At 32.5% G+C, this 11,720-nt stretch overlaps 3 protein-coding genes and 1 long non-coding RNA gene across 6 annotated transcripts in view; all 4 read right to left on the minus strand.

The window, feature by feature from the left end:
* Positions 1–8,116, minus strand: part of LOC109583828 (uncharacterized) — a 12,909-nt gene extending 4,793 nt beyond the window's left edge. The window contains exons 1-9 of one of the 3 annotated variants that reach the window (XM_019999312.1): positions 4,739–5,010; positions 3,655–3,925; positions 3,404–3,610; positions 3,104–3,356; positions 2,991–3,046; positions 2,837–2,941; positions 2,639–2,791; positions 2,393–2,586; positions 1,780–2,342 (exon numbers count right to left, since the gene is read on the minus strand). In XM_019999312.1, coding sequence (XP_019854871.1) covers positions 1,872–2,342; positions 2,393–2,586; positions 2,639–2,791; positions 2,837–2,941; positions 2,991–3,046; positions 3,104–3,356; positions 3,404–3,610; positions 3,655–3,925; positions 4,739–4,870 — 1,842 coding nt within the window. In that variant the 5' untranslated portion in view covers positions 4,871–5,010 and the 3' untranslated portion in view covers positions 1,780–1,871. Of the gene's footprint in view, positions 1–1,779; positions 2,343–2,388; positions 2,587–2,638; positions 2,792–2,836; positions 2,942–2,990; positions 3,047–3,103; positions 3,357–3,403; positions 3,611–3,654; positions 3,926–4,738; positions 5,012–6,244; positions 6,350–6,397; positions 6,454–6,510; positions 6,764–6,804; positions 7,012–7,065; positions 7,337–7,918 lie in introns of those variants that run through there. The other 2 variants (XM_019999315.1, XM_019999313.1) reach the window with 2 other exon arrangements.
* Positions 114–1,333, minus strand: LOC109583833 (uncharacterized). The gene is made up of 4 exons (XR_002185719.1): positions 1,317–1,333; positions 471–741; positions 218–424; positions 114–173 (listed from the first exon to the last, which is right to left on the minus strand). It is a non-coding gene; the product is annotated as an uncharacterized LOC109583833 (long non-coding RNA).
* On the minus strand, positions 5,179–5,995 carry LOC109583831 (uncharacterized). The gene is made up of 2 exons (XM_019999318.1): positions 5,803–5,995; positions 5,179–5,752 (listed from the first exon to the last, which is right to left on the minus strand). Exons 1-2 carry the CDS (start codon positions 5,890–5,892, stop codon positions 5,300–5,302), a joined length of 543 nt encoding a protein of 180 aa, XP_019854877.1. The 5' UTR covers positions 5,893–5,995; the 3' UTR covers positions 5,179–5,299.
* Positions 8,117–8,489: 373 nt separating the features above from the next.
* LOC109583830 (uncharacterized) overlaps positions 8,490–11,720 on the minus strand; it is a 7,038-nt gene continuing 3,807 nt past the window's right edge. The window contains exons 3-9 of the mRNA XM_019999317.1: positions 10,112–10,318; positions 9,818–10,067; positions 9,709–9,764; positions 9,556–9,660; positions 9,353–9,505; positions 9,106–9,299; positions 8,490–9,039 (exon numbers count right to left, since the gene is read on the minus strand). Coding sequence (XP_019854876.1) covers positions 8,563–9,039; positions 9,106–9,299; positions 9,353–9,505; positions 9,556–9,660; positions 9,709–9,764; positions 9,818–10,026 — 1,194 coding nt within the window. The 5' untranslated portion in view covers positions 10,027–10,067; positions 10,112–10,318 and the 3' untranslated portion in view covers positions 8,490–8,562. The remainder of the gene's footprint in view (positions 9,040–9,105; positions 9,300–9,352; positions 9,506–9,555; positions 9,661–9,708; positions 9,765–9,817; positions 10,068–10,111; positions 10,319–11,720) is intronic.

Consider the following 11,720-nt stretch of genomic DNA (forward strand, 5'->3'; position numbering starts at 1 on the left):
TGAATAGATCAGTATTCGTGAGTCTAAATGAGAGCTTTGTTCAAAACTGTCACATCTTGGCTCACACATTAAATCCATTTTAACAAAATCTTCTCTGCACACCATACCATCAGTACCATTGGTATCATTTATGCCTTCAATTGAAAGTGTGACAGAAGATGAGTCATTGGCAGCTATATAAAGTATAAATATTAGTAATATACGATTATTATCATACCATTTGGTAGTGTAGAACAATCAGGTAAGAGTGAGCCATAGCTAAAGCTGTTTGCTAGTGTCCACAGGTCTGAACAAACACCTGTACTTATGAGGAGGCAGTCTTCCTTGGTAGCCTTGTAAGATTTTCCAGTTGAGCAGTCAGCAAGAGGAAAGAAATATTGACATATGAAAGCTGATGATTGTTGTTGACATTGTTTGTAGTGTTCTTACAAATACATTAAAATGAAAAATTCATAAACCAAAGTGATTACCTAAATAAGGACTGAGTGATCCAATTGTCTGTTCATGTTGATTTTGTTCTTGTTGACTTACTCCAATATTCAATTCACCTTCTCCAATGGTACATTGAAACCATTGATGTAAAAAGTCTCTACAAGCAGTTCCAGTATACTCATGACATTCTGAGGCATCATTATCCTGACTCCATGATAGTCTGGTGCAGTTTTGGCTTATTCCAGTAATATTGCTTTGAAATCCAGTGTGATAAATGCTGGCATTGTTAAAGGTGTCCGTGCCATAACTCTTTACAAAAATTAACAGGTGTATAATTGGCCATCCATTTATATAGTTAATTTTAATATTTAGATCTATTGCCAAGATGTTTCTTTAGAAGCTATCGCCAAAATTTTACTATGCCTAAATCTTACCATGCCTACTATAGATTACTTACATAAATGAGTTAACAAACCAAAAGGAACAACATGTTTGGCACACTTGACTGGTTTTTCTAGGAAACAATGTAGAGTGTACTACCAAAACATCCTTCATGTTCAGTGAGCCGTATGGCAACAAATTGTGGCTAGTCACTGTCATCCCAGTATGCTTGTGACTGAAGTACCTTTTAAACGCATAAGAACCTATTCATTTCAGGCAAAATATGTAGCTAGAAAACATTGCTAACAATACCATATGCATTGTGGTAATTCGGAGATGTAGATTCAAGATCTATAAATTATTTTAAATAAACAGAGATGAATGTGGACACTCACGACCCAAATTAAATCTAGATCTATTTGTACCCAAAATTATATTATCTATTCCATATAAATTAATAATAATTTTATTTGCTACATTTATAAAAAATAATATTGACTTACTGAAGTATAATAGAATATTATTGGGAGAGTGAACAAGCCCAGCACTATGACAAGAGTAGCAATGAAAGCAATGTTCTCAATTTTCTTTCCTATAGCAAAACTTTTTTGTTTATTTCTTTTCCAGCAGCACATCTTTTCTCTATAGCTGACACTTGCCTAGCTTCACCAGGAAGTACATATTGTCATCTGTGTACATGCATGCAGGGCACGCCTTCTTTTATTAATCTATAGACTGATTAATTTAGGGTTATGTCATATAGCACAAGGACATTGTAGATTTATCAGAAAATATTTTAGTAATTGATAATTTTATTGTATAATGATTTTATGTAAGCACAAGGACATTGATGTGTGTAATTAATAATATTGTGTAACTATTTTCATGTAAACAATAGTTATACAGTAATTGTGAAGGCAAAGTTTGAAAGTGCTCATTACTCAGCATTTCATTTCAGTACTCAAAAATTTTTTAATACTAAAAAACAGGTATAAAGCAATCACATATAGGCACACAAAAGTTAAAGGTCCAAATTAATAGAATAAAGTGAAGTCAAGTTATACAGCAGAGTTTTGACTATTTGTACTTCTATCTGATTTTGATGATAACTCATCAGGAACACTTTCACAAGAAGTTACAAAAGCTATTTCACGATGTAAAAAACTGAAACACCTCTTTATCAAATTTACAGCTTTGTTTCCAGCACTTTTAACTGAGCTCCACTTAAGTATGAAGTTCAAAATGCTCAATGGTATCAAGTTCATTAGTATATATGCAACAGCACCCATGTAAGGGCTACGGATCTTATCAAATGTTCCTCTGTCACACTTTCCAGGGATGTGACCCAATGCCTCACATTCAAAATATTCTTCTAAAGTTGCTTCAAACTTTTCAGATCCTGCGTCTATGTAGCTTTGGCGCGCTATATTAAAAACACCAAAAATAATAAAATATGTAAAAACCAATAGGATTTTTTTCTCAGCAGTGCTTAGCTTAGTATGACTTCTTTTTTTCAAGAAAGTTGTTTTCTATTAACAAAAGTAAAATATTCATAGCATCAATATTTCAGTGTACCTACATTTCTCATAGTCCAAAGAACTATAATCAGCATTATAACTCCAGCAGCGAATAGTACATCCATTGGAAGTGTTATAGAATAGAACCACATGGCACCATTGCTGCCGCAAAGAGTTGGTGGGAAACGATTGATATTATATTTAAATTTGTCAACAGAAAGGCAAATGATGATAGCTGGCAATGGAAGTAGTATAGCTTTATTAAGGAAATGGATTATTTTAAAATTAATGAATGCAATAAAACTCACACAAAGTAGTTACAGTTGCAAATATGTACTTGTTATGTCCCAGCTTTTCAAATCTATTTGCTTGGAAGGGAAACAATACTTTGTGAAAAAATATAGCAACATGAAAGAACCACCACAATGGCATATTTATGTAAACGTAATGAGACACAGCTCCTACATTGAAAAGTAAAGTTTTAGATAAAATGGTTAAATTTTTACCTGAAAATTTGCAAAAAAAAGAGGGATGTTTTAATGTCTCCAATAGACTAACTGAACCACAATATAATCCATACCGATCAATAGCTGTTATGATTAATACTATGACTATAGATATGGATGTATACAATGAACATAAGATTACAATGCACTTTACCCAATACAGTCATGTCTATGACTTGAAAAACTACCAATACAGAAGGATATGCTAGCCTATAATGATACAGTGATATAATGTTGTGATTTGTCATAGACTATATAGTCACTAACAATATCTTATATTCCTTTATAACAACAATAATTGCAACAATGCAGAAAGTTAGGGCTATACTGGTTGCAATAACTTCTGAATAGATCAATAATTGTGATTCTAAATGAGAACTAGTTTGTTCAAAACTGTCACATCTTGGCTCACAAATTAAATCTATTTTAACAAAATCTTCTCTGCACACTATACCATCAGTACCATTGGTGTCATCCATGCCTTCAATGGGAATTATAACAGAATATGAATTGTTGGAAGCTATATAAAGTATAAATTATTAGTAATGGATACAATGATTATCATACCATTTGGTAGTGTAGAACAATCAGGTAAGAGTGAGCCATAACTAAAGTTGTTTGCTAGTGTCCACAGGTCTGAACAAACACCTATACTCATGAGGAGGCAGTATTCCTTGGTAGCCTTGTAAGATTTTCCAGTTGAGCAATCAGCAAGTGGAAAGAAATATTGACATATGAAAGCTGATGATTGTTGTTGACATTGCTTGTAATACTCTATAATTAACATTAATGAAAAATTTATAAGCCAAAGTCATTACCTAAATAATTATTGAGTGATCCAATTGTCTGTTCATGTTGATTTTGTTCTTGTTGACTTACTCCAATATTCAATTCACCTTCTCCAATGGTACATTGAAACCATTGATGTAAGAAGTTTTTACAAGCAGTTCCAATATACTCATGACATTCTGAGGCATCATTATCCTGACTCCATGATAGTCTGGTAAAGTTTTGGCTTATTCCACTGATATTGCTATGAAATCCAGTATAATTGATGCTGGCATTGTTAAAGGTGTCCGTGTGGTACCTCTTTACAAAAATTAACAATTATGTAAATGGCCATCCAATTGAATGTAGAAGCTATTACTATGCTTATACTATGGCGAGTGCTTATTGCCATAGCAATTTTTGATGTTCAGTGGGGTGGTATATGCCTGCAAATATGCATGTTCTATAGTACTGTCACTTGTTTTGACAAAGTGGCTGGACAAGTAAACCAATAAAGCCATAGCTAAGAGTAGGGACTCATTGTGGTTAGTTTTAATTAGATATCTATCTTCCTGTCTGGCTGGTGTTAATACCCATTATAACCCATAACACCTGCCAGACAGGTAGATGGCAATGCATAAATAATAAAATAAATCTTTATGTAGTCTATATATACCAATTACTCACATGGCTCAGTTGCCAAACTAAAATAATCATGTCTGGCTGGCACATTTCGTTCATTTACTCTAGGTGTACAACGTAACTACTATAACATCCTGCATGCTTAATGAAGCCATATGAAAACAAATTCAATTAGTCATTGTCATCCCAGTATGCTTGTGACTAGGAGTACCTTTGAAACACAAGAGAACCTATTTATTTCAGGCAAACTATGTAGCTAGACAGTAATTGTACTGTCAGAGAATACATTGCTTACAATAAAAATATGGATTGTAGTATTTTGGAGATGTAGATTCAAGATTTTGATCATTTTGAATACACAAAGATGAATGTAGCCACCCATGCATGACCCATATTAGATTCAAATCTATTTCTACCCAAAATTATATTGTCTATTGCATATAAGTTAATAAATATTTTATTTGCTACATTTAAAAAATAATATTAACTCACTGAAGTATAATAGATTATTATTGGGAGAGTGAATAAGCCCAGCACTATGACAATAGTGACAATAAAAGCAATGTTCTCAATCTTCTTTCCTATGGCATAATTCTTCTTAATATTTCTATTCCAGCAGCACATTTTTTCTGTAGCTGACACTTAGACCTAGCTTCACCAGGAAGTACATATAGTCATCTGTGTACATGCATGCAGGGCACGCCTTCTTTTATTAATCTATAGACTGATTAATTTAGGGTTATGTCATATAGATCTAGCACAAGGACATTATAGATACACAGAAAATTTAGTTATTGATAATCTTATTGTATAACGATTTTATGTAAACACAAGGACATTGATGTATATCATTAATATTATTGTGTAACTATTTTCATGTAAATGATATAATTATACAGTAATTGTGAAGGCAAAAATTTTTAAAGTGCTCATTACTCAGCATTTCGTTTCAGTACTAAGGAAGTTTTTAATGCTAAAAAACAGGTATAAAGCAATCACATATAGGCACACAGAAGTTAAAGGTCCAAATTATTAGCATAAAGTGAAGTCAAGTTATACAGCAGAGTTCTTACTATTTGTACTTTTATCTGATTTTGATGATAACTCATCAGGAACACTTTCACAGGCACGATGCAAAAAACTGAAACACCTCTTTGTCAAATTTACAACTTTATTTCTAGCACTTTTAACTGAGCTCCACTTAAGTATGAAGTTCAAAATGCTCAACGGTATCAAACTCATTAGTATGTATGCAATAGCACTGAAGTAAGGCCTGCGGATCTTTTCAATTGTTCCTCTGTCACACTTTCCAGGGATGTGACCAAATGCTTCACATTCAAAATATTCTTCTAAAGCTGCTTCAAACTTGTCAGATGTTGCATCTGTGCTGCTTTCATGCCCTATAGTAAAAGCACCAAAAATAGTAAAAACTGTAAAAACCAATAGGATTTTTTTCTCAGCAGTGCTTAGCTTAGTATGACTTTTTTTATTCAAGAAAGTTGTTTTCTATTAACAAAATTAAAGTATTTATAAAATCAATATTTTAGTGTACATACATTTCTCATAGTCCAAAGAACTATAATCAACATTATAACTCCAGTAGCAAATAGTACATCCATTGGAAGTGTTATAGAATAGAACCTCATGTCACCTCTGCTGCTGCAAAGATTTGTTGGAAAACGACGGACATTATATTTGAATTTGTCAACAGTAAGGCAAATGATAACAGCTGGCAGTGGAAGTAGTATAGCTTTATATAGGAAATGGATTATTTTAAAATTAATAAATGCAATAAAACTCACATAATATAGTTACAGTTGCAAATATGTACTTGTTACGTCCCAACTTTTCAAATCTATTTGCTTGGAAGGGAAACAATACTTTGTGAAAGAATATAGCAACATGAAAGAACCACCACAGTGCCATATTTACATAAGTATAATGAATTATAACTCCTACATTGAAAATTAAGTTTTAGATAAGTGGTTAAACTTTTACCTGAAAATTTGCAAAAAGGAGTTGGATTTTTTAATGTCTCCAATAGACTAACTGAACTGCAGTATAATCCATACCGATCAATAGCAGTTATGATTAGTACTATGACTATAAATATGGATGCATAAATGAACATAAGACTACAATGCAATTTACCCAATACAGTCACGTCTATGACTTGAAAAAGTACCAATATAGAAGGATATGCTAGCCTATAATGATACAGTGATATAATGTTATGACTTGTGATAGATTGTATAATCACTAACAATATCTTATATTCCTTTACAGCAACAATAATTGCAATAATGCAGAAAGTTAGGGCTATACTGGTTGCAACAACTTCCGAATAGATCAGTAATTGTGAGTCTAAATGAGAACCAGTTTGTTCAAAACTGTCACATCTTGGCTCACAGATTAAATCTATTTCAACAAAATCTTCTCTGCACGCTATACCTTCAGTACCATTGCTATCATTCATGTCTTCAATTAGAATTGTGACAGAAGATGAGTCGTTGACAGCTATAAAGCATAAATTATTAGTAATAAGATTACTATCATACCATTTGGTAGTGTAGAACAATCAGGTAAGAGTGAGCCATAGCTAAAGTTGTTGGCTAGTGTCCACAGGTCTGAACAAACACCTGTACTTATGAGGAGGCAGTCTTCCTTGGTAGCCTTGTAAGATTTTCCAGTTGAGCAATCAGCAAGTGGAAAGAAATATTGACATATGAAAGCTGATGATTGTTGTTGACATTGCTTGCAATACTCTATAAAAATAGTATTAAAATAATAAATTTACTTATTATATGCTGTAACATTACCTAAATAAGAATTGAGTGATGTGATTGTTTGTTCATGTTGATTTTGTTCTTGTTGACTTACTCCAATATTCAATTCACCTTCTCCAATGGTACATTGAAACCATTGATGTAAGAAGTTTCTACAAGCAGTTCCAGTATACTCATGACATTCTGAGGCATCATTATCCTGACTCCATGATAGTCTGGTGCAGTTTTGGCTTATGTCATTTATATTGCTATACCATCCTTTGTAATAGATGCTGACATTGTTAAAGGTGTCCCTGTTATGACTCTTTACAAAAATTAACGGTTATGTAATTAACCATCCATTGGATAATTATTTAGATCTGTTACTAGATGTTTTTTAAGCTATTGCCACCAAAATTTTACACTATGCATAAATTTTACCATACATAAATTTTACTATGTATATCATAGATTACTTGCTTGCTCAGTTGCAAAACCAAAATAACATTATTGGCTGGCACAATTCATACATTTTACAGTAGGTTCATAATATAACTACCATAACATCCTGCATGCCATATGACAACAAATTGTGGTAATGGTCAATTAGTCATTGTCATCAAGTAGCTTTGAAATACAAGAAAACCTATTTATTTCAGGCAAAATATGTAGCTAAACAGCAATTTCACTGTCAGAAAAAACATTGCTAACAATAACAATATGTATTGTGGTATTTTGGGAGATGTAGATTCAAGATCTAGATCATTTTGAATACACAAAGATGAATGTAGACATCCACGACCCATATTAGATCCAGATCTATTTCTACCCAAAATTATATTTTCTTAACCATATAAATTAATTAAAAATTTATTTGCTACTTTTAAAAATAATATTATAAACTTACGGAAGTAAAATAGAATATTATTGGGAGAGTGAATAAGCCCAGCACTATGACAATGGTGACAATAAATGCAATGTTCTCAATCTTCTTTCCTATAGCAACACTTTTCTGTTTATTTCTATTCCAGTAGCACATCCTTTCTAGTTGACACTTGTAGATTTAAACTCCAGGAATTGAAGTACAGTCAGGGCACACCCTTTGTGTAGCCCTAGTATAAGTTTAAGGACATTGATGTGTATTCTTGGTTTCACAATAATTATTATGATTTTAATTGAGGATATGAATCATCATTACATCACGATCACGTTGACAAGTGCCACACCCTATTCTATTGTGGGAATAAGCTGTTTGCTCGGCTGTTTGAGCATAGAAACACTTTTCTGTTTATTTCTATCCCAGCAGCACATCTTTTCTAGCTGACACTTACCTATAGCTTGTCAACTAGTCTGAACTAGAGTAAACTCCAGAAAGTAGATAATATGGGCACGCCTTTTTATCTAGACAGTTTTGTTCTGTCTATGTCGTCTTAGGAGAAATTGTAACTGGTTTTAAAAGTGATCATACTCAGTATTTCATTTACTAAGAAGTTTTAATACAAAAAAAAATCACACACAGTAGTTAAAAGTCAAAATTATCAGCAATTAAAGTTACACAGTAGTGTTTTCAGTAATCTTTGTACTTTTACTTGATTTTGATGATAACTCATCAGAAACACTTTCAGAGGAAGTTACAAAAGAGCGTTTTCCATGATACAAGAAACTTAAATGCCTCCTTGTCAATTTTATTACTTTATTTTTTGCAATTTTGACTGAGCTCCACTTAAGTATGAAGTTCAAAATGCTCAACGGTATCAAACTCATTAGTATGTATGCAATAACACTTGTGTATGGGCTATAGATCTTATCAAATGTTTCTCTATCACATTTTCCAGGGATATGACCAAATGCTTCACATTCAAAGTATTCTCTTAAAGCTGCTTGAAACTTTCCAGATTTTGCTGTTATGTCACTTACATGCCCTAAAATATAAACACCAAAAACAATAAATGATGTAAAAACCAAGAGGATTTTTTTCTCAGCAGTGCTAAGCTTAGTACGACTATTCCTGTTCAAGAAATTTGTTTTCTATTAACAAAAACAAAATTAGCATTATTTTATAAAATTAATGATTATGTGCTGGTACATGCATACCTTTCTCATAGTCCAAAGAATCATAATTAGCATTATTACTCCAGCAGCTAGTAATATATCCATTGGAAGTGTTGTAGAGTAGAACCACATGTCACCATCACTAATGCAAAGAGTTGTTGGAAAACGATGAACATTATATTTGAATTTGTCAACAGAAAGGCAAACGATAACAGCTGGCAATGGAAGTAGTAGAGCTTTATAAATGAAAGTGATCATTTCACAATTAATAAATATAATGTATACTCACATAAAATGGTTACAGTTGCGAATATATACTTTTCACGGCCCAACTTTTCAAATCTATTCGCTTGGAAGGGAAAAAATACTTTGTGAAAGAACATAGCAACATGAAAGAACCACCACAGTGCCATATTTACAATAACATAATGAAATACAACTCCTATACAATGAGGATAAAAGTTTTAAATTACTGTGTAGTTAATTCTTTACCTGAAAATTTACAAAAAGGAGTTGGATTATTTAATGTCTCCAATAGACTAACTGAACTGCAATATAATCCATACCGATCAATAGCAGTTATGATTAGTACTATAACTATAATTTGAATGTATACAATGAGCGTAAGATTGCATTACACTTTACCCAATGCAGTCATATCTATGACTTGATAAAATACCAATACAGAAGGATATACAAGCCTGTCATATAATAACAAAACTACATGAGGAAATACTTCATAATAGACACTAACGATGTTTTGTATTCCTTAACAGCAGCTATAATTGCAATAACGCAAAAAATTAAGCCCATGCTAGTTGCAAATACTTCTGAATAAATCATTATCAGTGCGTCTAAATGAGAGCTTTGTTCAAAACTGTCACATCTTGGCTCACAGATTAAATTCGTTTTAACAAAATCTTCTCTGCACACTATACCATCAGTACCATTGGTATCATTCATGCCGTCAATGGGAATTGTGACAGAAGATGAATTTTTGGCAGCTGTATAAAGTATAAATTATTAGAAATGGATAAAATTATCTTGCCATTTGGCAGTGTAGTACAATCAGGTAAGAGTGAGCCATACCCAAAGTTGTTTGCTAGTGTCCACAAGTTTGAACAAACACCTGTACTTATGAGGAGGCAGTCTTCCTTGGTAGCCTTGTAAGATTTTCCAGTTGAGCAATCAGCAAGTGGAAAGAAATATTGACATATAAAAGCTGATGATTGTTGTTGACATTGCTTGTAATACTCTATAAAAACTGAATTAATAAATTTACTTATAATGCTGTGACATTACCTAAATAAGTTTTGAGTGATGCAATTGTCTGTTCAAGCTGATTTTGTTCATGTTGACTTACTCCAATACTAGTATTCAATTCACCTTCTCCAATGGTACATTGAAACCATTGATTTAAGAAGTTTCTACAAGCAGTTCCAGTATACTCATAACATTCTGAGGCATCATTATCCTGACTCCATGATAGTTCGGTGCAGTTCTGGCTTACATTGTTGTTGCTGATTGTTCCTTCGCTAAAATTCCCATTGTTGTGGTTGTCTGAATCATATGTATTCTAAATTGAAAGTTTGTTGAAGCCAGTCTTAAACATTTTATACTTATAGTAGATGTTTATTGATGCTATTGTTTTTCTAAAACTATCATGGTTCACATAGCTTGTAATCAATGTTTTTGATAACTCAAATCATCGGATAATAGACCCGCAACTTAGATCTATTTACAAAAGAATGCTATTCTCCCTTTTTTGCACTAAACTGAAGCAAAGATTTATTGTGGAACAAATTTAAAGTTCTTTACCTAAAATCCAGATTGTGTATTATACAATTAAGTGATACTTCATGCTTATAGTGCAAGTGTGCCAACCTGTGGTGTCATACTACATATCTACATATCCTCAGATGGCTCAAAGGAATTTAGATATACTACTTATGTATTATTGTAAAACAATGAAGTTTAAAATAAACTACTTTAAATTACACACGCTATAGAGAAATAAGCATTAGATTTATATGCATGCAAGAATTTGTTAAGATATCACTTGTAGACTAGATCTAGTATCATTCTTGAAAACTTACTGAAGTAGATCTATAGTAGACTATTATTGGAACTGTGAATAAGCCCAGCACCACAATAAGAAGAACAATAAAAACAGCATCCTCGATTTTCTTTGCAATGGCCAACTTCATTCTTTTACTGCACACTTTGTGATGCACAGTTGATGTACTATCTGGGATATTTATAATTTCTTTTGTGGTCTAGCCCCTCCCCAAGTAAAATAGGTCGTGACGTCACTATTTGTACAATGTGTACATACAGGCACACCTTTCATCAATATATAATGTTAGTTTATTTGCTGACAGTGTAGTTTTAGTATTTAAGGTTATGATGTAGTACAAGAACATTGATGCGTGTATTGAAATTGTAAAAAATTGTGGGTGCTTTTGGAGCAATTTGGGTATTCAGAATTTTGGCATTTCTTAAAATGGTCGTAACTCAAAAAATTGAAGTTGGAATCAACTCAAACTTTCTACACAGCATAAGGGCAGTAATGTGTTTGAGAGAATGTAATAAAAATTAGGGTGATTTTGAAGCCATTTTTTTGGAAAACCATGCATTGCTATCAATGTACTGGACTA

Source organism: Amphimedon queenslandica, unplaced genomic scaffold, assembly GCF_000090795.2.
Source record: "Amphimedon queenslandica unplaced genomic scaffold, v1.1 AMPQUscaffold_13277, whole genome shotgun sequence".
NCBI classification, from domain to species: domain Eukaryota; kingdom Metazoa; phylum Porifera; class Demospongiae; order Haplosclerida; family Niphatidae; genus Amphimedon; species Amphimedon queenslandica.